This window comes from Mustelus asterias, chromosome 33 (assembly GCF_964213995.1).
Source record: "Mustelus asterias chromosome 33, sMusAst1.hap1.1, whole genome shotgun sequence".
NCBI lineage: Eukaryota > Metazoa > Chordata > Chondrichthyes > Carcharhiniformes > Triakidae > Mustelus > Mustelus asterias.
The window spans coordinates 2494075-2521586 of record NC_135833.1 but is presented as its reverse complement, the minus strand read 5'-3'; the positions used below and the strand labels follow the sequence as shown (position 1 = coordinate 2521586).

The 27512-nt window shown below is 48.8% G+C and overlaps 2 protein-coding genes across 3 annotated transcripts in view; both read right to left on the bottom strand.

The window, feature by feature from the left end:
• Positions 1-20628, bottom strand: part of ltbp3 (latent transforming growth factor beta binding protein 3) — a 238262-nt gene extending 217634 nt beyond the window's left edge. For both annotated transcript variants that reach the window (XM_078200930.1, XM_078200931.1), the window contains exon 1: positions 20076-20628. In XM_078200930.1, the coding sequence (XP_078057056.1) occupies positions 20076-20325 (250 nt within the window). In that variant the 5' untranslated portion in view covers positions 20326-20628. The remainder of the gene's footprint in view (positions 1-20075) is intronic.
• Positions 1-27512, bottom strand: part of rce1a (Ras converting CAAX endopeptidase 1a) — a 325304-nt gene that overhangs the window by 18971 nt on the left and 278821 nt on the right. The window lies entirely within an intron of this gene.

Sequence of the window (27512 nt, the reverse complement as noted above, 5' to 3'; positions counted from 1 at the left end):
GTCTGCGTGGGTTTCCTCCGGGTGCTCCGGTTTCCTCCCACACTCCAAAGATGTGTGGGTTAGGCTGATTTGCCATGCTAAATTGTGCCTTAGCTCATAAGTTAGACCATCAGACCATAAGACATAGGAGCAGAATGAGGCCACTCGGCCCATCGAGTCTGCTCCGCCATTCAATCATGGCCGATATTTTTCTCATCCCCCATTCTCCTGCCTTTTCCCCATAACCCCTGATCCCCTTATTAATCAAGAACCTATCTATCTCTGTCTTAAAGACACTCAATGACCCGGCCTCCACAGCCTTCTGCGGCAAAGAGTTCAACAGATTCACCACTCTCTGGCTGAAGAAATTCCTCCTCATCTCTGTTTTAAAGGATCGTCCCTTTAGCCTGAGGTTGTGCCCTCTGGTTCTAGTTTTTCCTACTAGTGGAAACATCCTCTCCACGTCCACTCTATCCAGGCCTCGCAGTATCCTGTAAGTTTCAATAAGATCCCTCCCTCATCCTTCTAAACTCCAACAAGTACAGACCCAGAGTCCTCAACCGTTCCTCATACGACAAGCTCTTCATTCCAGGGATCATTCTTGTGAACCTCCTCGGGACCCTTTCCAAGGCCGGCACATCCTTCCTTAGATACGGGGCCCAGAACTGCTCACAATACTCCAAATGGGGTCTGACCAGAGCCTTATACAGCCTCAGAAGTACATCCCTGCTCTTGTATTCTAGCCCTTAAGATGTAAGAGCAGAATTAGGCCATTCTGCCCATCAAGTCCATTCCGCCGTTCGATCATGGCCTGCAGATTAGAACAAAGAACAGTACAGCACAGGAAACAGGCCCTTCGGCCCTCCAAGCCTGTGCCGCTCATTGGTGCAACTAGACCATTCGTTTGTATCCCTCCATTCCCAGGCTGCTCATGTGACTATCCAGGTAAGTCTTAAACTATGCCAGCGTGCCTGCCTCCACCACCCTACTTACATAGAACATAGAACATTACAGCGCAGTACAGGCCCTTCGGCCCTCGATGTTGCGCCGACCAGTGAAACCAATCTAAAGCCCCTCTAATCTACACTATTCCAATATCATCCATATGTTTATCCAATAACCACTTAAACGCTCTCAATGTTGACGAGTCCACCACTGCTGTAGGCAGGGCATTCCACGCCCTTACTACTCTCTGAGTAAAGAACCTACCTCTAACATCTGTCCTATATCTCTCACCCCTCAATTTAAAGCTATGTCCCCTCGTGCTAGCCAACACCATCCGAGGAAAAAGGCTCTCACTATCCACCCTATCTAATCCTCTGGTCATCTTGTATGCCTCTATTAAGTCACCTCTTAACCTTCTTCTCTCTAACGAAAACAACCATCGTTGGTTCCCACTGGATAGTGCTGAGCCAGGGGCTGGCCAGGACTACAAGGATGTACACATGTTACTGTTGGGTTGTGCTATTGTTGCTGTTGGGGTTAGGGTGGGGTTGTTACACCTTTGTACTGTAGTGTTGTGGCACATCCCAGTCGGGCTCCGCCTCCTGGGAGAGGTATAAGAGTCCCTGCTCTGGCCGGGACCCCTTCAGTCTGGGATAGTGTACATAAGTTCTGACAGCTTCATTAATAGCAAATAAAAGCCTTCATTTGCTGAGCTTTGAGCCTCGTGTCTAAATTGATGTGCATCACAACCTCAAGCCCCTCAGCCTTTCCTCATACTATTTTCCCACCATACCAGGCAACATCCTGGTAAATCTCCTCTGCACCCTTTCCAACACTTCCACATCTTTCCTATAATGCGGCGACCAGAACTGTACGCAATACTCCAAATGCACCAGAGTTTTGTACAGTTGCAGCATGACCTCCTGGCTCCCGAAACTCAATCCCTCTCCCAATAAAAGCTAACACACCGTACGCCTTCTTAACAACCCTATCAACCTGGGTGCCAACTTTCAGGGATCTATGCACATGGACACCCAGATCCCTCTGTTCATCCACACTACCAAGTATCTTACCATGAGCCCAGTACTCTGTATTGTACGTGGCAGCGCATTCCAGGCCCCCACCACCCTCTGTGTAAAAAAACGTCCCTCTGATGTCTGAGTTATACCTCGCCCCTCTCACCTTGAGCCCGTGACCCCTCGTGATCGTCACTAGGCCAGTCCCCGATGTGGCTGCCATCATTTAGCCCCCTTGCCTCCCGCCACATCTCAGTCCGAAACAGCAGCAGGAAGGAGATTTTAGTTGGCGGGGGAGTGGGGGGGGGGGGGGGGGGGGGGGGGACACAGTGGGGGGGAATTATTGCGAAGCGCCTCTGTTCATTTAATCATTGAAGACTTCCACAACTGAAATGAGGAGAAACGGGGGGGGGGGGGGAAAAAAACACACATTTCGAGGGTTTTCTTTTTAATATTTAGAAAGAAAACATTTGGGTTCCTCATTTCAGAAATTTTTAGACATGTCTCTCAGAAAAGAAAATAGATTAACGGATTAAAAAAACCTGCCCACTGCCTGGCTGCAGCGTGAGAGCAGACAGTGGAATGGGACATAACAAAGGGAGGGAAATCAGAACTCGGAATGGAACAAAAAAAAATCTATGTAATTACAGCATTTATCCAGTCTGAGACAATGAGGCTGAAATGTTATATTCTGGGACCTTGAGAAAGTCCCCCCAGTCTCACAAACAGTTCTGCCACAATCGAATAGCTTGGTTGGAAGCCAGATTATTCAGTCAGATTTCATTTTTCCAGCCTAACGGGTAATTATTAAACCGCCGCTGAAATAAACTTGGTGAGCACTGCTGCCTCACAGCGCCAGGGTCCCGGGTCCGACCCGGCTTGGGTCACTGTCTGTGTGAAGTCTGCACGGTGGCACAGTGGGTTAGCACTGCTGCCTCACAGCGCTAGGGACCTGGGTTCGATTCCCGGCTTGGGTCACCGTCTGCGCGGAGTCTGCACATTCTCCCCATGTCTGCGTGGGTTTCCTCCGGGTGCTCCGGTTTCCTCCCACAGTCCAAAGATGTGCAGGTTAGGTGGGTTGGCCATGCTAAATTGCCCCTTAATGTCCAAAGATGTGTAGGTTAGGTGGATTGGCCATGCTAAATTGCCCCTTAGTGTCCAAAGATATGCATGTTAGGGGGATTGGCCATGCTAAATTGCCCCTTAGTGTCCAAAAATGTGCGGGTTAGGTGGATTGGCCATGCTAAATTGCCTCTTAGTGTCCAAAAATGTGCGGGTTAGGGTGCATTGGCCATGCTAAATTGTCCCTTAGTGTCCAAAGATGTGCAGGTTAGGTGGATTGGCCATGCTAAATTGCCCCTTGGTGTCCAAAGATGTGCAGGTTAGGTGGATTGGCCATGCTAAATTGCCCCTTAGTGTCCAAAGATGTGTAGGTTAGGTGGATTGGCCATGATAAATTGCCCCTTAGTGTCCAAAAATGTGCGGGTTAGGGTGCATTGGCCATGCTAAATTGTCCCTTAGTGTCCAAAGATGTGCAGGTTAGGTGGATTGGCCATGCTAAATTGCCCCTTAGTGTCCAAAGATGCGCAGGTTAGGTGGATTGGCCATGCTAAATTGCCCCTTAGTGTCCAAAGATGTGCAGGTTAGGTGGATTGGCCATGCTAAATTGCCCCTTAGTGTCCAAAGATGTGCAGGTTAGGTGGATTGGCCATGCTAAATTGCCCCTTAGTGTCCAAAGATGTGTGGGTTAGGTGGATGGGCCATGCTAAATTGCCCCTAGTGTCCAAAGATGTGCAGGTTAAGTGGATTGGCCATGCTAAATTGCCCCTTAGTGTCCAAAGATGTGCAGGTTAGGTGGATTGGCTGTGCTAAATTGCCCCTTAGTGTCCAAAGATGTGCGGGTTAGGTGGATTGGCCATGCTAAATTGCCCCTTAGTATCCAAAGATGTGCGGGTTAGGTGAATTGGCTGTGCTAAATTGCCCCTTAGTGTCCAAAGATGTGCAGGTTGGGTGGATTGGCCTTGATAAATTGCTCCTTAGTGTCCCGGGATGCGTAGGTTAGAGGGATTCGCGGGGTAAAATATGTGGGGTTTACGACGATAAGGCCTGGGTGGGATTGTGGTCGGTGCAGACTCGATGGGCCGAATGGCCTCCTTCTGCACTGCAGGGATTCTAATTCTAATTAAATTCCAAGGTTTGTCTTGTACGTCATGGATAGACTGTTCCATCCTTTCTCAGTCTCCCTTGCTCAAGTCTCACAACACCAGGTTAAAGTCCAACAGGTTTATTTGGAATCACGAGCTTTCAGAGCACCGCTCCTTCAAGAGGTGAGTGGAGGAGGAAGGAGCAGTGCTCCGAAAGCTCGTGATTCCAAATAAACCTGTTGGACTTTAACTTGGTGGTTGTGAGACTTCTTACTGTGCCCCACCCCAGTCCAACGCCGGCATCTCCACATCATTGCTCCAGCTCCTCATCCTTTCTGAGACAGGGGTCCTAAAGGTGAGGTCCATCTTCTGATATGCAACCCAAGCAGAATTTCTAAATAATTCCGAGAGTTCCTCGAATGAGGACATAATCTGGACTGACACTCCCAGTGCCACTACTGAGGGAGCACTGCACTGCCAGAGGTGCGCACCTTCATATCAAGCATCATCCCAAAGCCCCATCCACCTTCCAAACCCACTACCTCTTCCCACCGAGAAGCACCAGGGGAGCAGACGCATGGGGGACACCAGGACCTGCCACCTCCCCCCACAAGCCACACACCGGCACAATGGTTAGCACTGCTGCCTCACAGCGCCCATGGACCCGGGTTCGATTCCCGGCTCGGGTCACTGTCTGTGTGGAGTCTGCACGTTCTCCCCGTGTCTGCGTGGGTTTCCTCCGGGTGCTCCGGTTTCCTCCCAGAGTCTGAAAGACGTGCTGGTTAGGGTGCTAAATTCTCCCTCAGTGTACCCGAACAGGAGTGTGGCGACTAGGGGATTTTCACAGTAACTTCATTGCAGTGTTAATGTCAGCTTACTTGTGACACTAATAAATAAACTTTAAACTATATTAGGTGAGGTGCACCTCAGGTTCGAATGTTACGGGCAGGTTAGTGCAGAAGTATTTATCTATAATATTCGAAATCTTGGGTGTTCACACAGTTCCTGGTCAAAAGTAATTTTTTAAGTTTAAAGTTTATTTATTCGTGTCACAAGTAAGGCTCACATTAACGCTGCAATGAAGTTACTGTGAAAATCCCCGAGTCGCCACACTCCGGCGCCTGTTCGGGTTACACTGCGGGAGAATTTAGCACCGAACCCGCGCGTCTTTCGGACTGTGGGGGGAAACCGGAGCACCCGGAGGAAACCCATGCAGACACGGGGAGAATGTGCAGACTCCGCACAGACAGTGACCCGAGCCGGGAATCGAACCCGGGTCCCTGGCGCTGTGAGGCAGCAGTGCTAACCACTGTGCCACCGTGCCACCCCACTCGATAATTCATAGAATCATACAATCCTGTGGTGCAGAAGGAGGCCATTCGACCCATTGAGTCTACACCAACCACAATCCCACTCAGGCCCTATCCCCATAACCCCATGCATTTACCCTAGCTAGTCCCCCTGACACTAAGGGACAATTTAGCATGGCCAATCCACCTAACCTGCACATCTTTGGATACTAAGGGGCAATTTAGCATGGCCAATCCACCTAACCCGCACATCTTTGGACGCTAAGGGACAATTTAGCATGGCCAATACACCTAACCTGCACATCTTTGGACACTAGGGGACAATTTAGCATGGCCAATCCATCTAACCTGCACATCTTTGGACACTAAGGGGCAATTTAGCATGGCCAATCCACCTAACCTGCACATCTTTGGACACGAGGGGACAGTTTAGCATGGCCAATCCACTTAACCTGCACATCTTTGGACATTAAGGGACAATTTAGCATGGCCAATCCACCTAACCTTCACGTCTTTGGACACGAGGGGACAATTTAGCATGGCCAATCCACCTAACCTGCACATCTTTGGACACCAGGGGACAATTTAGCATGGCCAATCCATCTAACCTGCACATCTTTGGACACTAGGGGACAATTTAGCATGGCCAATCCACTTAACCTGCACATCTTTGGACATTAAGGGACAATTTAGCATGGCCAATCCACCTAACCCGCACATCTTTGGACACTAAGGGGCAATTTAGCATGGCCAATCCACCTAACCTGCACATCTTTGGACACTAAGGGGCAAGTTAGCATGGCCAATCCACCTAACCCGCACATATTTGGACACTAAGGGGCAATTTAGCATTGCCAATCCACCTAACCTGCACATCTTTGGACACTAAGGGGCAATTTAGCATGGCCAATCCACCTAACCCGCACATCTTTGGACACTAAGGGGCAATTTAGCATGGCCAATCCACCTAACCTGCACATCTTTGGACACTAAGGGGCAATTTAGCATGGCCAATCCACCTAAGGGACTTGGGAGTCCTAGTCCAGGATTCTCTAAAGGTAAACTTGCAGGTTGAGTCCGTAATTAAGAAAGCAAATGTAATGTTGTCATTTATCTCAAGAGGCTTGGAATACAAAAGCAGGGATGTACTTCTGAGGCTTTATAAAGCACTGGTTAGGCCCCATTTGGAGTACTGTGAGCAATTTTGGGCCCCACACCTCAGGAAGGACATACTGGCACTGGAGCGGGTCCAGCGGAGATTCACACGGATGATCCCAGGAATGGTAGGCCTGACATACGATGAACGTCTGAGGATCGTGGGATTATATTCATTGGAGTTTAGGAGGTTGAGGGGAGATCTGATAGAAACTTACAAGATAATGAACGGCTTAGATAGGATGGACGTAGGGAAGTTGTTTCCATTAACAGGGGAGACTAGGACGCGGGGGCACAGCCTTAGAATAAAAGGGAGTCACTTTAGAACAGAGATGAGGAGAAATTTCTTCAGCCAGAGAGTGGTGGGTCTGTGGAATTCATTGCCACAGAGGGCTGTGGAGGCCGAGACGTTGAGCGTCTTCAAGACAGAAATTGATAAATTCTTGATTTCTCGAGGAATTAAGGGCTATGGGGAGAGAGCGGGTAAATGGAGTTGAAATCAACCATGATTGAATGGTGGAGTGGACTCGATGGGCCGAATGGCCTTACTTCCGCTCCTATGTCTTATGGTCTTATGGTCTAACCCGCACATCTTTGGACTGTGGGAGGAAACCGGAGCACCCGGAGGAAACCCATGCAGACACGGGGAGAATGTGCAGACTCCACACAGACAGTGACCCGAGCCGGGAATTGAACCCGGATCCCTGGCGCTGTGAGGCAGCACTGCTAACCCACTGTGCCACCGTGCCGCCCCACTCGATAATTGGTCCCGAAATAGGTCAAAACCGGTCATCTTGCTGTCTCAGGAAGCTGCCGATACGAATGGTTGCCGCATTATCCACATAATTGCAATCACAAGCCCTCAAAAAAGTGACTCACTGCTGGAAACACTTGGGAGACGGTTAGTTCTTGCTCCCTCCTCCTCTTTGTCTTTTACCATGACAACTACGAAGTTTGTTCAAAGTGGGGGGGGGAGTGGGGAGCAAGTTATGACCCCCCCGCCCACCCCCGCATCCTGTCAAGCGTCGGATACCACAATCATCAAAGTGATTCTGTTTCATCTCTGCGACTGGCCAGGAGCGGCAGTGGGACCCCAGGTTTGATCAAAACCTACACACCACTGCATTCTGCACCCTCTCCTTTCCTTCTCTATGAACGGTATGCTTTGTCTGTATAGCACGCAAGAAACAATACTTTTCACGACATCCTAATACATGTGATAATAATAAATCAGGGGTTAGACACAGAGCAAAGCTCCCTCTACACTGTCCCCCATCAAACACTCCCAGGACAGGTACGGCACGGGGTTAGATACAGAGTAAAGCTCCCTCTACACTGTCCCCCATCAAACACTCCCAGGTCAGGTACAGCACGGGGTTAGATACAGAGTAAAGCTCCCTCTACACTGTCCCCCATCAAACACTCCCAGGACAGGTACAGCACGGGGTTAGATACAGAGTAAAGCTCCCTCTACACTGTCCCCCATCAAACACTCCCAGGACAGGTACAGCACGGGGTTAGATACAGAGTAAAGCTCCCTCTACACTGTCCCCCATCAAACACTCCCAGGACACGTACAGCACGGGGTTAGATACAGAGTAAAGCTCCCTCTACACTGTCCCCCATCAAACACTCCCAGGACAGGTACAGCATGGGGTTAGATACAGAGTAAAACTCCCTCTACACTGTCCCCCCATCAAACACTCCCAGGACAGGTACAGCACGGGGTTAGATACAGAGTAAAGCTCCCTCTACACTGTCCCCCATCAAACACTCCCAGGACAGGGACAGCACGGGGTTAGATACAGAGTAAAGCGCCCTCTACACTGTCCCCCATCAAACACTCCCAGGACAGGTACAGCACGGGGTTAGATACAGAGTAAAGCGCCCTCTACACTGTCCCCCATCAAACACTCCCAGGACAGGTACAGCACGGGGTTAGATACAGAGTAAAGCTCCCTCTACACTGTCCCCCCATCAAACACTCCCAGGACAGGTACAGCACGGGGTTAGATACAGAGTAAAGCTCCCTCTACACTGTCCCCCATCAAACACTCCCAGGACAGGTACAGCACGGGGTTAGATACAGAGTAAAGCTCCCGCTACACTGACCTCATCCCAGGACAAGATTTATTCCCAAAGGTAGGGGAGTCTAAAACTAGAGGGCAGAGGTTTAAGGTGAGAGGGGAGAGATACAAAAGGGTCCAAAGGGGCAATTTGTTCACACAGAGGGTGGTGAGTGTCTGGAACAAGCTGCCAGAGGTAGTAGTAGAGGTGGGTACAATTTTGTCTTTTAAAAAGCGTTTAGACAGTTACATGGGTAAGATGGGTATAGAGGGATATGGGCCAAATGCGGGCAATTGGGACTTGCTTAGGGGTTTAAAAAAGGGGCGGCATGGACAGGTTGGGCCGAAGGGCTCGTTTCCATGCTGTAAACCTCTACGGCTTAAGTGTACACAATATTGGGTCTGGTTCCTAGAATCTCTACAGTGTGGAGGGAGGCCATTTGGCCCATCGAGTCTGCACCGACCACAGTCCCACCCAAGCTCTATCCCTGCAACACCACGTACTTTACCTTGCTAATCTCCCTGACACTAAGGGGCAATTTAGCAGGGTCAATCCCCCTAACCCGCTCATCTTTGGACTGTGGGAGGAAACCGGAGCACCCGGAGGAAACCCACGCAGACACGAGGGAGAACGTGCAGACTCCACACAGACAGTGACCCAAGCCGGGAATCGAACCCGGGTCCCTGGCACTGTGAGGCAGCAGTGCTAACCCACTGTGCCACCGTGCCGCCCACATATCCCACAGGGGTTGATCAGGGTAAATTGGGAGAAGCTATTTCAACTACTCAAGTGGCTGGAGTATAAATTCCCCTACAATTCGATTTTCAAGTTTGCTGACGACACCACCGTAGTGGGTCGGATCTTAAACAATGACGAGACAGAGTACAGGAATGAGATAGAGAATCTGATGAACCGATGCGGCAACAATAATCTCTCCCTCAATGTCAACTAAACGAAGGAGATTGTTGTCGACTTCAGGAAGCGTAAAGGAGAACATGCCCCTGTCTACATCAACGGGGACGAAGTAGAAAGGGTCGAGAGCTTCAAGTTTTTAGGTGTCCAGATCACCAACAACCTGTCCTGGTCCCCCCCATGCCAACACTATAATTAAGAAAGCCCCACCAATGCCTCTACTTTCTCAGAAGACTCAGGAAATTTGGCATGTCAGCTACGATTCTCACCAACTTTTACAGATGCACCATAGAAAGCATCCTTCCTGGTTGTATCGCAACTTGGTATGGGGCTCCTGCTCTGCCCAAGACCGCAAGGAACTACAAAAGGTCATGAATGTAGCCCAGTCCATCACACAAAGCAGCCTCCCATCAATTGACTCTGTCTACACTTCCCGCTGCCTCGGGAAAAGCAGCCAGCATAATCAAGGGCCCCACACACCCCCGGACATTCTCTCTTCCACCTTCTTCCTTCGGGAAAAAGATACAAAAGTCTGAGGTCACGTACCGACCGACTCAAGAACAGCTTCTTCCCTGCTGCTGTCAGACTTTTGAATGGACCTACCTCGCATTAAGTTGATCTTTCTCTACACCCTGGCTATGACTGTAACACTACATTCTGCACCCTCTCCTTTCCTTCTCTATGAACGGTATGCTTTGTACAGCACGCAAGAAACAATACTTTTCACTGTATCCCAATACATGTGACAATAATAAATCAAATCAAATATTAAGTTGATCTTTCTCTGCACCCTAGCTGTGACTGTAACACTGCATTCTGCACCCTCTCTTTTCCTTCTCTATGAACGGTATGCTTTGTCTGTACAGCGCGCAAGAAAGAATACTTTTCACTGTATCCCAATACACGTGACAGTCATAAATCTAATCAAACCAAACTAAAGATCAACACTGAAAGACCAAAGCAGGGGCTTGGGAGTAGGTTCTTCTGCAGAAGTAGTTATCGGGAGACAGAACGCTTGACCAGAAACTGTGGGGGCAGCAAAATCCCTCGGAGGCCTTAAACTAGAAGTGGATAAATATTTGAAAAGCAAACATTTCAAAGGATATGTGGAAAGGGCAGGGAGATGGGAACATGTGGGTTGCTCTTTCGAGGACTTGGCGCAGGGAAAGTTGAACTCAATGGCCCGACTGTGCTGCGAAGTTCCCCCATCCAAAACCCTGCCACGTAGAATGACTGCGGCACCTCCCGACCTTCCGTTTTAACAGACATACCTCCTGGCATTTGGTTAGTACTTTAGAAATCCCCCGGCGAAAAAAATAAATTGGGTGTCTGGATCGACACGGCAATGGCGATGGCGGAACGGCATCGTCAACCCAGATGGAACTCGCGTACCGAGTCCCTGTATAAAGCAAGACCCTGAGTGGGGGGGGGCAGGGGGCGACACGGTGGACACAGTGCTGGTTAGCACTGCTGCCTCACAGCGCCGGGGACCCGGGTTCGATTCCCGGCTCGGGTCACTGTCTGTGCGGAGTCTGCACATTCTCCCCCCAGCGTCTGCGTGGGTTTCCTCCGGGTGCTCCGGTTTCCTCCCACAGTCCGAAAGACGTGCTGGTTAGGGTGCTAAATTCTCCCTCCGTGTAAGCCGAACAGGCGCCGGAGTGTGGCGACTGGGGGATTTTCACAGTAACTTCATTGCAGTGTTAATGTAAGCCTACTTATGACGAATAAATAAACTGTTTTGAAGTTTATTTATTAGTGTCACAAGTAGGCTTATATTAACACCGCAATGGAGATACTGTGGAAAATCCCCGCAGTCACCCACACTCCGGTGTTAATAACGGCTTAACAATTAAGTCCTAATTTGATGTCAATTATCCAGTAGAAGTCACTGATATATAAAGGGGCTACAGGCGGCACTGTTTGTTGGTGGGAATCGTGCATGGAGTTGGATCAATTGTCAATTTTTCAAAAGTTCTCCCTCAGTGTTACCCGAACAGGCGCCAGAGTGAGGCGACTAGGGGAATTTCACAGTAACTTCATTGCGGTGTTAATGTAAGCCTACTTGTGACTAATAAAGATACTTTTATCCTTTTAGTCTCGGTTGGGGCTAGTGAATGGCCGAGAGGTGTTAGTGGGCGCCAGGGACCCGGGTTCGATTCCCGGCTCGGGTCACTGTCTGTGCGGAGTCTGCACATTCTCCCCATGTCTGCGTGGGTTTCCTCCGGGTGCTCCGGTTTCCTCCCACAGTCCGAAAGATGTGCTGGGTTAGGGTGCATTGACCCCCCAAACAGGTGCTGGAGTGTAGTGACTAGGGGATTTTCACAGAAACTTCATTGCAGTGTTAATGTAAGCCTTACTTGTGACACTAATAAGTAAACTTTTTTTTAAAAAGTTTTATTGTTGCTGGACTATTAATCCAGGAACTCAGCTAATGCCCTGGAGACACGGTAGCACAGTGGTTAGCACTGCTGCTTCACAGCTCCAGGGACCTGGGTTCGATTCCCGGCTTGGGTCACCAGGTTCAAATCCAGCCTCGGGTCACTGTCTGTGCGGAGTTTGCACGTTCTCCCCCCGTGTCTGCGTGGGTTTCCTCCGGGTGCTCCGGTTTCCTCCCACAGTCCAAAGATGTGCGGGTTAGGTTGATTGGCCATGCTAAAATTGCACTTAGTGTCCTGAGATGCGTAGGTTAGAGGGATTGGTGGGTAAATATGTAGGGATATGGGGGTAGGGTCTGGGTGGGATTGTGGTCGGTGCAGACTCGATGGGCCGAATGGCCTCTTTCTGTGTTGTACGGTTTCTTTCTATGGATTGGCCGTGCTAAATTGCCCCTTAGTGTCCAAAGATGTGTAGGTTAGGTGGATTGGCCATGCTAAACTGCCCCTTAGTGTCCAAAGATGTACAGGTTAGGTGGATTGGCCATGCTAAATTGCCCCTTAGTGTCCAAAGATGTACAGGTTAGGTGAATTGGCCATGCTAAATTGCCCCTTTGTGTCCAAGGATGTGCAGGTTAGGTGGATTGGCCAAGCTAAATTGCCCCTTAGTGTCCAAAGACGTGTAGGTTAGGTGGATTGGCCATGCTAAATTGCCCCTTAGTGTCCAAAGACATGTGGGTTAGGTTGATTGGCCAGTCTCAATTGCCCCTTAGTGCCAGGGAGATTAGCAGGGTAAATATGAGGGGTAATGGGGATAGGGCCTGGGTGGGATTGGAATCGGTGCAGGCTCGATGGGCCGAATGGCCTCTTTCTGCACTGCAGGGATTCTATGAGACATCCGGAGGTTGTGCAAGGTGCCATCGAGATGCGAGTCTGCCTTCTACCACCTACTGAAGTTTGTCTTATCACGTCAAGTTACCTCAGAAAATGACTCAGGCACTTCGCTGTACAGGTGACCAAAACATTCAGGAATGCCCCACAAATCGGCGATTATATGGACTATGTGTTTCCTTGGTGATGTCGGTTGAAGGAACAACTTTGGCCTCAGGCATTCATGGGAATTCTCCTGCCAGTAGTAAGCATGGGATCAAAGTCCATCGAAGCCAGTACAAGTGGTCTCCCATTTGTCTTCCCAACTGGAGAACAATAGGCCCCGGGAGTAGCAGCCCAGATTTTTAATTTACCTTTGTTCTTTCATGGGAATTGCTTACATTTGTAGCCCATCCCTAACTCTACCTTGAACTGAGTGTCTCTCTCTCTCTCTCTCGGCCATTTCAGAGGGCAATTGAGAGTCAACCACATTGCTGTGGCTCTGGAGTCACATGTAGGCCAGACCGGGTAAGGACGGCAGATTTCATAGAATCATAGAATCCCTACAGTGCACAAGGAGGCCATTCAGCCCATCGAGTCTGCACCGGCCATGGGCGGCCGGGTGGCACAGTGGGTTAGCACTGCTGCCTCACAGCTCCAGGGACCCGGGTTCGATTCCCGGCTTGGGTCACTGTCGGTGCGGAATTTGCACATTTCCCCCTCCCCCGTGTCTGCGTGGGTTTCCCCCGGGTGCTCCGGTTTCCTCCCACAGTCCAAAAACGTGCGGGTTAGGCCATGCTAAACTGCGCCTTCGTATCCCGGGATGTGTAGGTTAGAGGGATCAGAGGGCTAAATGTGTGGGGTTGTGGCGATAGGGCCTTGGGTGGGATTGTGGTCGGTGCAGACTCGATGGGCTGAATGGCCTCCTCCTGCACTGCAGGGATTCTATGATTCTTTCTATGACCACAATCCCACCCAGGCTCTGTCTCCAATACCCCATGCATTTACCCTAGCGAGTGCCCCCGACACTCAGGGGCCGTTCAGCACGGCCAATCCCCCTAGCCAGCACGTCTTTCAGACTGTGGGAGGAAACCGGAGCACCCGGAGGAAACCCACGCAGACACGGGGAGAACGTGCAGACTCCACGCAGACAGTGACCCAAGCCGGGAATTGAACCCGGGTCCCTGGCGCTGTGAGGCAGCAGTGCTAACCCACTGTGCCACCGTGCCACCCCTTTCCTTCCCTAAAGGGACATTAGTGAACCAGATGGGTTTTTCCAACAATGGGTCATCAGTAGATTCTTAATTCCAGATTTTTTTTATTGAATTCAAATTCGACCATCTGCCATGGGCGGGATTCGAACCCGGGTCCCCCAGAACATTAGCTGAGTTTCTGGGTTAATAGACTAGCGATAATATCACAATGCCAAATGATGAATGTGTGGGGAAGTGATTTGATTTGATTTATTATTGTCACATGTATTAACATACAGTGAAAAGTATTGGTTCTTGCGCACTATACAGACAAAGCATACCGTTCATAGAGAAGGAAAGGAGAGGGTGCAGAATGTAGTGTTACAGTCACAGCTAGGGTGTAGAGAAAGATCAACTTAATGCGAGGTAGGTCCATTCAAAAGTCTGACAGCAGCAGGGAAGAAGCTGTTCTTGAGTCGGTCGGTACGTGACCTCAGACTTTTGTATCTTTTTCCCGACGGAAGAAGGTGGAAGAGAGAATGTCCGGGGGTGCGTGGGGGTCCTTGATTATGCTGGCTGCTTTTCCCCGAGGCAGCGGGAAGTGTAGACAGAGTCAATGGATGGGAGGCTGGTTTGTGTGATGGATTCACGACATTTTGTAGTTCCTTGCGGTCGTGGGCAGAGCAGGAGCCCCATACCAAGCTGTGATACAACCAGAAAGAATGCTTTCTATGGTGCATCTGTAAAAGTTGGTGAGAGTGGCCAGGTGAACTGGCTGTTCGGAGAGCCAGCGCAGACGCAATGGGCCGAACGGCCTCCCTCTGCGCCGTAGCCGTTCTGGGATTTGAACTTGTGTACCCCCGGGCTGCTGGATCACCGGTCCGCTGACGTTACCGTCTCCCCAACGACCAAGGTGGGAGCCTCAAAGGCCTAACTTTCTGAGCCAGAGGCCGCGCGTGACTAACTGAGGGAGGAAGGGACTGTGTGGTGAGCCAAGTGGGCATCCACCCTTCCAACATGAGATGTTCAGGCAAATTTCCAGATTACATCAGAGGCTAACCTGCCCACAGATTGTCAAGCAGAGAGTCGGGGGGGTGGGGGAAGCAGCTGACAGCGGACAACCCCGTGTTGCTATGGAAATTGGTGTCACAGCCACTTCTCTCCCCGCCGCCCCCCGCCTCCCTCCCCCCTTTGGGGTTTATTCTGACTGGTACAGTTCCCACAAGGCCAAGTGGCGTTGGAACTGGGCAACGTTTTATCTTTTTTAAAAAAGCAGCTCCCAAAACACTAGATCAAAACCCGCACTGCTGCCTCACAGCGCCCAGGGACCCGGGTTCGATTCCCGGCTTGGGTCACTGTCTGTGCGGAGTTTGCATGTTCTCCCCGTGTCTGCGTGGGTTTCCCTCCGGGTGCTCCGGTTTCCTCCCACAGTCCGAAAGACGTGCTGGTTAGGGTGCATCGGCCGTGCTAAATTCTCCCTCAGTGTAACCCGAACAGGCGACTAGGGGGATTTTCACAGTAATTTCATTGCAGTGTTAATGTAAGCCTTACTTGTGACACGAATAAATAAAATAAAGAAGTTAATGGAGCAAGGCTCGAGGTTTAAATCTGGGATAGCTCTCACCCCCCCCTTCCCTCCGTCTCTGAGACAGCAGCAAGACAGCTTGGGTCAACTTTTGGGTCTCACTTGAGTGGACACAGAGCAATTCACAGAATCATACAATCCCTGCAGTGTAGAAGGAGGTCATTCGGCCCATCGAGTCTGCATCAACAACGATCCCATCCAGGCCCTATCCCCCGTAACCCCTTTCTGCCCCCCACCTCTCCCCTGCAATTTTGGGGCAATTTAGCCTGGACAATCAACATAGCCCTACAGTACAGAAGGAGGCCATTCGGCCCATCAAGTCTGCACTGACAACAATCCCACCCAGGCCCTATCCTCTTAACCCCACATATTTATCCTGCTAATCCCCCTGACACTAAGGGGCAATTTAGCATGGCCAATCCACCTAACCCGCACATCTTTGGACACTAAGGGGCAATTTAGCATGGCCAATCCACCTAATCCGCACATCTTTGGACACTAAGGGGCAATTTAACATGGCCAATCCACCTAACCTGCACATCTTTGGACACTAAGGGGCAATTTAGCATGGCCAATCCACCTAACCCGCACATCTTTGGACACTAAGGGGCAATTTAACATGGCCAATCCACCTAACCCACACATCTTTGGACACTAAGGGGCAATTTAGCATGGCCAATCCACCTAACCTGCACATCTTGGGACACTAAGGGGCAATTTAGCATGGCCAATCCACCTAACCCACACATCTTTGGACACTAAGGGGCAATTTAGCATGGCCAATCCACCTAACCTGCACATCTTGGGACACTAAGGGGCAATTTAGCATGGCCAATCCACCTAACCTGCACATCTTGGGACACTAAGGGGCAATTTAGCATGGCCAATCCACCTAACCTGCACATCTTGGGACACTAAGGGGCAATTTAGCATGGCCAATCCACCTAACCCACACATCTTTGGACACTAAGGGGCAATTTAGCATGGCCAATCCACCTAACCTGCACATCTTGGGACACTAAGGGGCAATTTAGCATGGCCAATCCACCTAACCCACACATCTTTGGACCGTGGGAGGAAACCGGAGCACCCGGAGGAAACCCACGCAGACACGGGGGGAGAACGTGCAGACTCCACACAGACAGTGACCCGAGCCGGGAATCGAACCCGGGCTCCTGGCGCTGTGAGGCAGCAGTGCTAACCCACTCTGCCACTCCATCAAGACGACAAAGGATTATGGGTTAAATTTCCAGATATTGACTGTGTGAACTGAGTTATCAGGTCCTGCCAGGGTAAACAGGCGAGACAGAGCTGAAAGTTCCTTCCCTCTTCCCTTCCCCCCGGAGAGTTAACTCCGGATTGTGGTACAGAGCGGCCAGACTTCAGCTGGGGAAGCTTGAGAAGCCCAGATGGCCAGATTATTCCACTACAGGGTGCATCACAGTTGGATCTCGTCCACACATTTACAGCTTCCCCCTCCTGTGTGTGTGGGCACGCGTGCATGGGGTGAGGATTACTGGATAATGATAAAGAATGGGATCCTTTGCAGATTCCCTCCCCACCGCCCCCCCCCCTCCCCCGCCCCCCCCCGTCCCCCCGCAGTCGGGGGTTCCTTCGGAGCCCGTTGCCCCTCCCCTCTGTCACAGCATCATAGAGGTTTACAGCAAGGAAACAGGCCCTTCGGCCCAACTTGTCCATGCCGTCCCCCTTTTTTTTTTAAACCACTGAGCTAATCCCAATTGCCCGCGTTTGGCCCGCTGTGACCCGGAGAGGGGTTATCAGTCGCAGCCGGGATTACGTCCAACTGGACCGGAGCTTAGCTCGAAAGATTCTAAAGCAGCCGGGGAACACGTCAAATCTTACACGAAACCGGGAGAAGAGACAAATTGAGACTGAAGTTTCAACGAGACAGCATGGCCGGGAGGGGCTGAACGGCCTCCTCCCATGCTGTAAGACTTTCCCCAGATTGGACTGCAGACGCGAATGATGGGATGGGTCGCAATGTGAGCTGTTAAACTGGTTTCTTTTGCCTGCTGTTCACCACACGGTATCGATAATTTAAATTTAAATTAAATGCAACATAGAATTAGACAGGATGTATCATTCCAGGTGATTTAAAACCCAACCACACCGATATCTAACTAGGCGGAGGGAGATATTACACAAATAAATGACACAAACAGTCTGGAATCATTGCTGGTTGTCTATAGTTTGGAATAATTAGTCATCTTAGATCGTTTAAAATCGTTACTCGTTTAGATCTTTTGAAAGCATTGCTAGGTAGTTTGAAATAATTACTAGTTTAGCTAGTTTGAAAGAACTGCTAGTGCTAGGTAGTGCAAAGTGATTACTAGTTGAGCTAGTTTGAAAGATTTACTAGTGCTAGATTGAAATAATTACTAGTTGAGCTAGTTTGAAAGATTTACTAGTGCTAGATTGAAATAATTACTAGTTTAGTTAGTTTGAAGGATTTACTTGTGCTAGATAGTAGGAAATAATTCCTGGTTGAGCTAGTTTAAAGGATTTACTCGTGCTACATAGTAGGAAATAATTACTAGCTTAGCTAGGTTGAAATAATTGCTGGTGCTAGATATTTTGAAATAATTACTAGTCTAGCTAGTTTGAAATAATAATAATGAGATAGATTGAAATAATTACTAGTTTAGCTAGTTTGAAATAGTAATGAGATTGAAATAATTATTAGTTTAGCTAGTTTCAAATCATTGCTAGTGTTGGATTGTAGTAGGTAATTACTAGTTGAGCTAGTTTGAAATCATTGCTGGTGTTAGATAGTTTGAAATAATTGCTAATGAGAGACAGTTTGAAATAGTTACTGGTTTAGCTAGTTTAAAATAGTAATGAGAAATTGGAATAATTACTAGTTTAGCTAGTTTAAAATAGTAATGAGAGATTGAAATAATTAATAGTTTAGCTAGTTTGAAATAGTAATAATGAGAGATTAAAATAATTACTAGTTTAGCTAGTTTGACATAATAATGAGATTGAAATAATTATTAGTTTAGCTAGTTTGACATAATAATGAGATTGAAATAATTATTAGTTTAGCTAGTTTGACATGGTAATAATGAGAGATTGAAATAATTACTAGTTTAGCTAGTTTGACATAGTAATGAGATTGAAATAATTACTAGTTTAGCTAGTTTGACATAGTAATAATGAGATTGAAATAATTACTAGTTTAGCAAGTTTGACATAATGAGAGATTGAAATAATTACTAGTTTAGCTAGTTTGACATAGTAATAATGAGTTTGCAATAATCACTGGTTCTAGCTAGTATAAAATAATTACTAGTTTAGCTAGTTTGACATGGTAATAATGAGATTGAAATAATTACTAGTTTAGCTAGTTTGACATAGTAATAGAGAGATTGAAATAATTACTAGTTTAGCTGGATTGACATAGTAACAATGAGATTGAAATAATTACTAGTTTAGCTAGTTTGACATAGTAATAATGAGAGATTGAAACAATTACTAGTTAAGCTAGTTTGACATAGTAATGAGATTGAAATAATTACTAGTTTAGCTAGTTTGACATAGTAATAATGAGATTGAAATAATTACTAGTTTAGCTAGCTTGACACAATGAGAGATTGAAATAATTACTAGTTTAGCTAGTTTGACACAGTAATAATGAGAGATTGAAATAATTACTAGTTTAACTAGTTTGACATAATGAGAGATTGAAATAATTACTAGTTTAGCTAGTTTGACATAGTAATAATGAGATTGAAATAATTACTAGTTTAGCTAGCTTGACACAATGAGAGATTGAAATAATTACTAGTTTAGCTAGTTTGACACAGTAATAATGAGAGATTGAAATAATTACTAGTTTAGCTAGCTTGACACAGTAATAATGAGAGATTGAAATAATTACTAGTTTAGCTAGTTTGACATAATGAGAGATTGAAATAATTACTAGTTTAGCTAGTTTGACATAGTAATAATGAGTTTGCAATAATCACTGGTTCTAGCTAGTATGAAATCATTACTAGTTTAGCTAGTTTGCAATAATTACTGGTTCTAGCTAGCTTGAAGTGTTAAATAGATAGTATGAAATCATTACTAGTTTAGCTTGCTTGAAATGAGATAGTTTGAAATATTACTAGTTTAGCTAATTTGATAGTAATAATGAGATTGAAATAATTACTAGTTTAACTAGTTTGACATAGTAATAATGAGATTGAAATAATTACTAGTTTAGCTAGTTTGACATAGTAATAATGAGATTGAAATAATTACTACTTTAGCTAGTTTGAACTCATTACTAGTTTAGCTAGTTTGAAATATTACTAGTTTAGCTAGTTTGCAATAATTACTGGTTCCAGCCAGCCTGAAGTGTTAATGAGATAGTTTGAAGAAATTGCCAGTGAGGGAGGGTTTTGCAATGATAATCAGTGCTGGTTTTGGGGAGAGTTGTTTGCGAAATGCAGCCACACTGAAGGGAGAGAGAGGCTGGTTAAACATTGCTGTGCAGAGGGGGCTTTGAGAACAGCCACTTACCCACTCGGAAGCCGGAGCCAGTCAGGGTGTCTGCTGCCTGTCCGTTCTCACTGATCAGGGTGGTGGTGTTGCCCCGCTGGCAGGTATCCTGGCACTGGCCCTTCAGGCAGGTCCGCTTGCAGATGGTCGGCGTGAAGACCACTTTAAAGCGCCCCTGTGAGAGCTCCTTCCCTTGCGCCGAGACCACCACCAGCAGCACCAGCACCGCCAGCCAGGCGAGAGCCAGGCACCTCCACTCCATGGAACTCATCTCAACATCCCAACTCTTTGGTGGGGGGGGGGGGAGGTGGCCTTTCTCTCTCTCTCTCTCTCTCCCTCCCTCTCCCTCTCTGACTCCTTGTTCAACACCCTTCTCTCACTGCCTGAGCTTCCAGCAAAAAAAAAACTGCCCCAGCAGAACGCTTGGTTTACTAAACTGTGGGACAGGTTCCAAATGCACATTGGAAGCAGTGGTGGTGTTGGTGGTGGTGGTGGTTGGGGGGGGGGGGGGGGGTGTGTCCTCAGTTGGAGAACAAAATACTCTCTCTTACAACAAAAAGGAGAGAGAGAGAGAGAGATTCACAATTTCACTTGGAGAGGAGAAGGTTAAAACAGGGGGAGAGAAGAGGAGGGGAGGGAGGGGGGAATTAAGTCTTTCAAGTGGGTGAGAGACATAGATATTCCCCCCCCCCCCCCCCCCACAAAAAAAAGAACAACAAAAAAAGACTTAAGTCTCAGAGTCGATTCCCCAGGACGTGATCTAGAAGTCTGGCAGGGCTCCAGAAGGTTTTGAGAAGACTCTCTTGTGTTACTGCCTTTGCAAACACACTAGTCAGCTGTACATGTCAGCTCCTAGTAGTTTATTCCAGCTCTCTCGAACTTCCTACACAGCTTCCAGGTCAGGCTCAACTCGCAGCCATGGGTTCAAACGCACTAAAATGTTTTTTAAAAGTTTACTTGTTAGTGTCACACAAGTCAGGCTTCACATTCACACCGCAATGAGGGTAGGGCGGCACGGTGTGTTAGCACTGCTGCCTCACAGCGCCAGGGACCCGGGTTCGATTCGTGGCACGGTGGTTTAGCACTGCTGCCTCACAGCGCCAGGGACCCGGGTTCGATTCCCGGCACGGTGGCACAGTGGTTGGCACTGCTGTCTCACAGCGCCAGGGACCCGGGTTCGATTCCCGGCATGGTAGCACAGTGGTTAGCACTGCCTCACAGCGCCAGGGACCCGGGTTCGATTCCCGGCACGGTGGCACAGAAGTTGGCACTGCTGCCTCACAGCGCCAGGGATGCGGGTTCGATTCCCGGCACGGTGGCACAGAAGTTGGCACTGCTGCCTCACTGTGCCAGGGACCCAGATTCGATTCCCGGCATGGTGGCATAGTGGTTGGCACTGCTGCCTCACAGTGCCAGGGATGCGGGTTTGATTCCCGGCACAGTGGCACAGAGGTTGGCACTGCTGCCTCACTGTGCCAGGGACCCAGATTCGATTCCCGGCATGGTGGCATAGTGGTTGGCACTGCTGCCTCACAGTGCCAGGGACTCAGGTTCGATTCCTGGCATGGTGGCATAGTGGTTGGCACTACTGCCTCACAGTGCCAGGGACTCAGGTTCGATTCCTGGCATGGTGGCATAGTGGTTGGCACTACTGCCTCACAGCGCCAGGGACCCGGGTTCGATTCCCGGCATGGTGGCACAGTAGTTAGCACTGCTGCCTCACAGCCACCAGGGATGTGGGTTCGATTCCCGGCACGGTGGCACAGTGGGTTAGCACTTGCTGCCTCACAGCGCCAGGGGCCTGGGTTTGATTCCCGGCTTGGGTCACTGTCTGTGCGGAGTTTGCACGTTCTCCCCCTGTGTCTGCCTGGGTTTCCTCCGGGTGCTCCGGTTTCCTCCCACAGTGCGAAAGACGTGCTGGTTAGGGTGCTAAATTCTCCCTCAGTGTTACCCGAACAGGCGCCGGAGTGTGGGCGACTAGGGGATTTTCACAGTAACTTCATTGCCGTGTTAATGTTATCCTACTTGTGACACTAATAAATAAACTTAAAACTAACTTGAGACAGGCCAAATCTTGGATTCTTACAGTCTGAATTGCAAACTTTCCTTTCATTCACATTGGCCCAGTGGTTAGCGCTGCTGCCTCACAGCACCAGGGACCCGGGTTCGATTCCCGGCTTGGGTCACTGTCTGTGTGGAGTTAGCTCATTCTCCCCCGTGTCTGCGTGGGTTTCCTCCGGGTGCTCCGGTTTCCTCCCACAGTCTGAAAGACGTGCTGGTTAGGGTGCTAAATTCACCCTCAGTGTAACCCGAACAGGCGCCGGAGTGTGGCGACTAGGGGATTTTCACTGTAACTTCATTGCGGTGTTAATGTAAGCCTTACTTGTGACGAATAAATAAACTTTACTTTTACTTTATAACTTACTGTAAAAATCCCCCGAGTCACCATACTTAGTGTCTAAAGATGTGCAGGTTAGGAGAATTGGCCGTGCTAAATTGCCCCTTAGTGTCAGGGGGATTAGCTAGGGTAAATACATGGGGTTACGGGGATAGGGCCTGGGTGGGATTGTGGTCGGTGCAGACTCGATGGGCCGAATGGCCTCCTTCTGCACTGAAGGATTCTATGATTCTTATCTGGTGAGTGAGTGGGAACTGGACCAGATCAGGTGCAGATACAAAATGACATTAATGAATATGGGGATAAAAGTTCATTCATCAGTGCCACAAGTAGGCTTGCATTAACACTGCAATGAAGTTAGTGTGAAAATCCCCTAGTCACCACACTCCTGTTCGGGTTACACTGAGGGAGAATTTAGCAACTAACCAGCACATCTTTCGGACTGTGGGAGGAAACCGGAGCACCCGGGGGAAACCCACGCACACACGGGGAGAATGTGCGGACTCTGCACAGACAGTGACCCAAGCCGGGAATCGAACCCGGGTCTCTGGCGCTGTGAGGCGGGCAGTGCTAACCCGCTGTGCCACCGTGCCGCACTTATGAAAGAAAAATCATCACAGCCTAATCTCTGATTTGAATCTGTTTTTGCAATTCCCTCCCCACTGAGGGGTGTGTGGGGGTGAGAGGGGAATAAATATTGTTTAATTTCTCTACACAGATCAAAGATAGGTTCTGTGCACTTTTCCCATTTATCAATCACTTTGTAATGGAGAACTGTCTATGTAAATTGTCACAGCAAATGCACTGGATGCACTACAGTGCCACCAGTGGCAAAAGTGTGCAATAACAGCGTGACATGTTTACATAGGTCGTTGCTATTGTAAAGAAAATTATGATGGAGAGTTAAGGCTGGGCAGAATTGTTCCCCTTTTAAATGGAGACTGAACTGTGAAAGTTATTGTTAACGTGGATAAGTAAAATTCTAAATTAAACAGCGGATATGCTCTGCAATAATAAAAAAGCGAAATACTGCAGATGCTGGAATCAGAAACAAAACCAGAAAATGCTGGAAAATCTCAGCGGGTCTGACAGCCTCTGTGGAGAGAGAATAGCACGAGTCTGGATGACCTTTCGCCAGACGAGGAAAATTGGACAAGATGTATACTGTGAGGGTGAGGGGGGCTGCAATTGATAGGAATGGCACAGGCAAAACAGAGTAAGAAGTTTAACAACACCAGGTTAAAGTCCAACAGGTTTATTTGGTAGCAAAAGCCACACAAGCTTTCGGAGCTCCAAGCCCCTTCTTCAGGTGAGTGGGAATTCTGTTCACAAACAGGGCATATAAAGACACAGACTCAATTTACATGAATAATGGTCGGAATGCGAATACTTACAGCTAATCAAGTCTTTAAGATACAAAGAACGTGAATGGAGAGAGCATCAAGACAGGCTAAAGAGATGTGTATTGTCTCCAGACAAGAGCAAACAGGCAAACAGACACAGGGAATGTAAATTGTGATGATAAAGGCCGAGAAATGTGCTAATAGCGTCTATGAAGAAATCCGAATGCACAAATAGCAGGACAAAGTGTAGGAATGCGGCGGTTGGCCCTAGTGGGTTGGGGGAGGGGGAAAACGGGATGGAAAGCAAGATTTTAGAAGCGGGACCATGAAAATGAGAATAAATAAGACGGAAATAAGAAATAAAATAAATGGAAATGGGGTGAAGGTGGAGGAGAGAGTTTATCCTCTGAAGTTGTTGAACTCAATTGTTGAACCGGGGCGGCCCAGCGGGTTAGCGCTGCTGCCTCACAGCGCCAGGGACCCGGGTTCGATTCCCGGCTCGGGTCACTGTCTGTGCGGACTCTGTGCGGGTCCCCTCCGGGGGCTCCGGTTTCCTCTCACAGTCCGAAAGACGTGCTGGTTAGGGTGCGTTGGCCGTGCTAAATTCTCCCTCAGTGTTAGCCGAACAGGCGCCGGAGTGTGGGCGACTAGGGGACTTTCACGGTAACTTCATTGCAGTGTTAATGTTAGCCGACTTGTGACACTAATAAATAAACTTTATACAATGTTCAGTCCAGAAGGAGCAAGATGAGATGCTGCTCCTCCAGTGGGACATTCTCTGAGGGTGTGGAAATATTAATTAATAATAGTGGCAACTCCTCATTTTGAGGGTGTAATACCTCTCTGTCCGTGAGTCAGGGAAAACGACTGTCATCTCATAGTGGTTTATTTAAAAATGCATTTATAGTGGAACTATATATGTCAGTACTATATCTAAATAGTGGAATTATATCTATAAGGGCGGCACGGTGGCACAGCGGGTTAGCACTGCTGCCTCACAGCGCCAGGGACCCGGGTTCGATTCCCGGCTTGGGTCACTGTCTGTGTGGAGTTTGCACGTTCTCCCCGTGTCTGCGTGGGTTTCCTCCGGGTGCTCCGGTTTCCTCCCACAGTCTGAAAGACGTGCTGGGTTAGGGTGCACTGATCCGAACAGGCGCCGGATTGCGGCGACTAGGGGGAATTTCACAGTAGAATCATAGAAACCCTACAGTACAGAAAGAGGCCATTCGGCCCATCGAGTCTGCACCGACCACAATCCCACCCAGGCCCTACCCCCATATCCCTACATATTTTACCCACTAACCTACGCATCTCAGGACACTAAGGGGCAATTTTTTTTTTTAGCATGGCCAATCAACCTAACCCGCACATCTTTGGACTGTGGGAGGAAACTGGAGCACCCGGAGGAAACCCACGCAGACACGAGGAGAATGTGCAAACTCCACACAGACAGTGACCCGAGCCGGGAATCGAACCATGTGGAGCTGTGAAGCAGCAGTGCTAACCCACTGTGCTACCGTGCCGCCCCGGTAACTTCATTGCGGCGTTAATGTAAGCCTTACTTGTGACTAATCATAGAAATCATAGAAACCCTACAGTACAGAAAGAGGCCATTCGGCCCATCGAGTCTGCACCGACCACAATCCCACCCAGGCCCTACCCCCATATCCCGACATATTTTACCCACTAATCCCTCTAATCTACTAATCATCTAATAAATAAGCTTTTTTTTTTGTTCACCGTTCCTTCACTGTCACTGGGTCAAAAATCCCGGAATTCTCTTCCTAACAGCACTGTGGGTGTTCCTACAGGGTTAGGGTAGTTCAAGGAGCAGACATCACCAGCTTCTCAATGGGGCAGTTAGGGAGCGGAGAGGCTGGCCCAGTCAGCAACACCCAGTCCCATGAACAAACTAGAAATCATAGAAATCATAGAAACCCTACAGTGCAGAAGGAGGCCATTCGGCCCATCGAGTCTGCACCGACCACAATCCCACCCAGGCCCTACCCCCACATATTTTACCCGCTAATCCCTCTAACCTACACATCCCAGGACTCTAAGGGGCAATTTTTAACCTGGCCAATCAACCTAACCCGCACATCTTTGGACTGTGGGAGGAAACCGGAGCACCCGGAGGAAACCCACGCAGACACGAGGAGAATGTGCAAACTCCACACAGACAGTGACCCGAGCCGGGAATCGAACCCGGGACCCTGGAGCTGTGAAGCAGCAGTGCTAACCCACTGTGCTACCGTGAATAAAAACAGCAACTAACATTCATCCTCCTCTACAAAAATCATTCAAGTTTAAAAATAAGGACAGAATTGATCTCTTTGGAAGGGAGACTGGATGCGTACCCCAGTCCAATTACCGTGCACCCCTTAACCCTTCATCTGAAGATTACGTTTGTGGTGAAATGCCTCACGCGCACTTCCCGAAGAGGTTTCCCTCCTCTCATTTATTCAGTCGTGGGACATGGGCGTCGCTGGCTGGCCAGCGTTTATAGCCCATCCCTACTCGCCCTTGAGCTGCCCTTGTGGGAGGCCTAGTGGTATTATCCCTCGACTCTTAATCCAGAAACTCAGGCTAATGTCCTGGGGGACCCGGGTTCGAATCCCGCCCACGGCAGATGGTGGAATTTGAATTCAATAAAAAATATCTGGGATTAAGAATCTACTGATGACCCGTTGTCGGAAAAACCCATCTGGTTCCCTTTAGGGAAGGAAATCTGCCGTCCTTACCCTGGTCTGGCCTACATGTGACTCCAGAGCCACAGCAAATGTGGTTGACTCTCAACTGCCCTCCAAGGGGCAACTAGGGATGGGCAATAAATGCTGGGCCCGGCCAGCGACGTCCATGTCCCAGGAATGAATAATAGGAAACTGAGGGCTTGCGAGGTTGTTTTTTGATTTGTTTTGATTTGATTTATTACTGTCACATGTATTGGTATACAGCCTGTGTGTATGTGTGTGAGAGAGAGAGAGAGAGTGTGTCTGTGTGTGTGTGTGAGAGAGAGAGAGTGTGTGTGTGTGTGTGAGAGAGAATGTGTGTGTGTGTGTGTGAGAGAGAGTGTGTGTGTGTCTGTGTGTGTGAGAGAGAGAGAGAGTGCGTGTGTGAGAGAGAGAGAGTGTGTGTGTCTGTGTGAGAGAGAGAGAGTGTGTCTGTGTGTGCGTGAGAGTGTGTGTGTGTCTGTGTGTGAGAGAGAGAGAGTGTGTGTCTGTGTGTGAGAGAGAGTGTGTGTGTGTGTGAGAGAGAGAGAGAGTGTGTCTGTGTGTGTGTGAGAGAGAGAGAGAGAGTGTGTGTGTGTGTGTGTGAGAGAGAGTGTGTCTGTGTGTGTGAGAGAGTGTGTCTGTGTGTGAGAGAGAGTGTCTGTGTGTGTGTGAGAGAGAGTGTGTCTGTGTGTGAGAGAGAGAGTGTGTGTCTGTGTGTGTGAGAGAGAGAGTGTATGTGAGAGAGAGAGAGTGTGTCTGTGTGAGAGAGAGAGAGTGTGTGTGTGAGAGAGAGTGTGTGTGTGTGAGAGAGAGTGTGTGTGTGTGAGAGAGAGAGTGTGTGTGTGTGAGAGAGAGTGTGTGTGTGTGAGAGAGAGTGTGTGTGTGTGAGAGAGAGAGAGTGTGTGTGTCTGTGTGAGAGAGAGAGAGTGTGTGTGTGAGAGAGAGTGTGTGTGTGTGAGAGAGAGTGTGTGTGTGTGAGAGAGAGTGTGTGTGTGTGAGAGAGAGT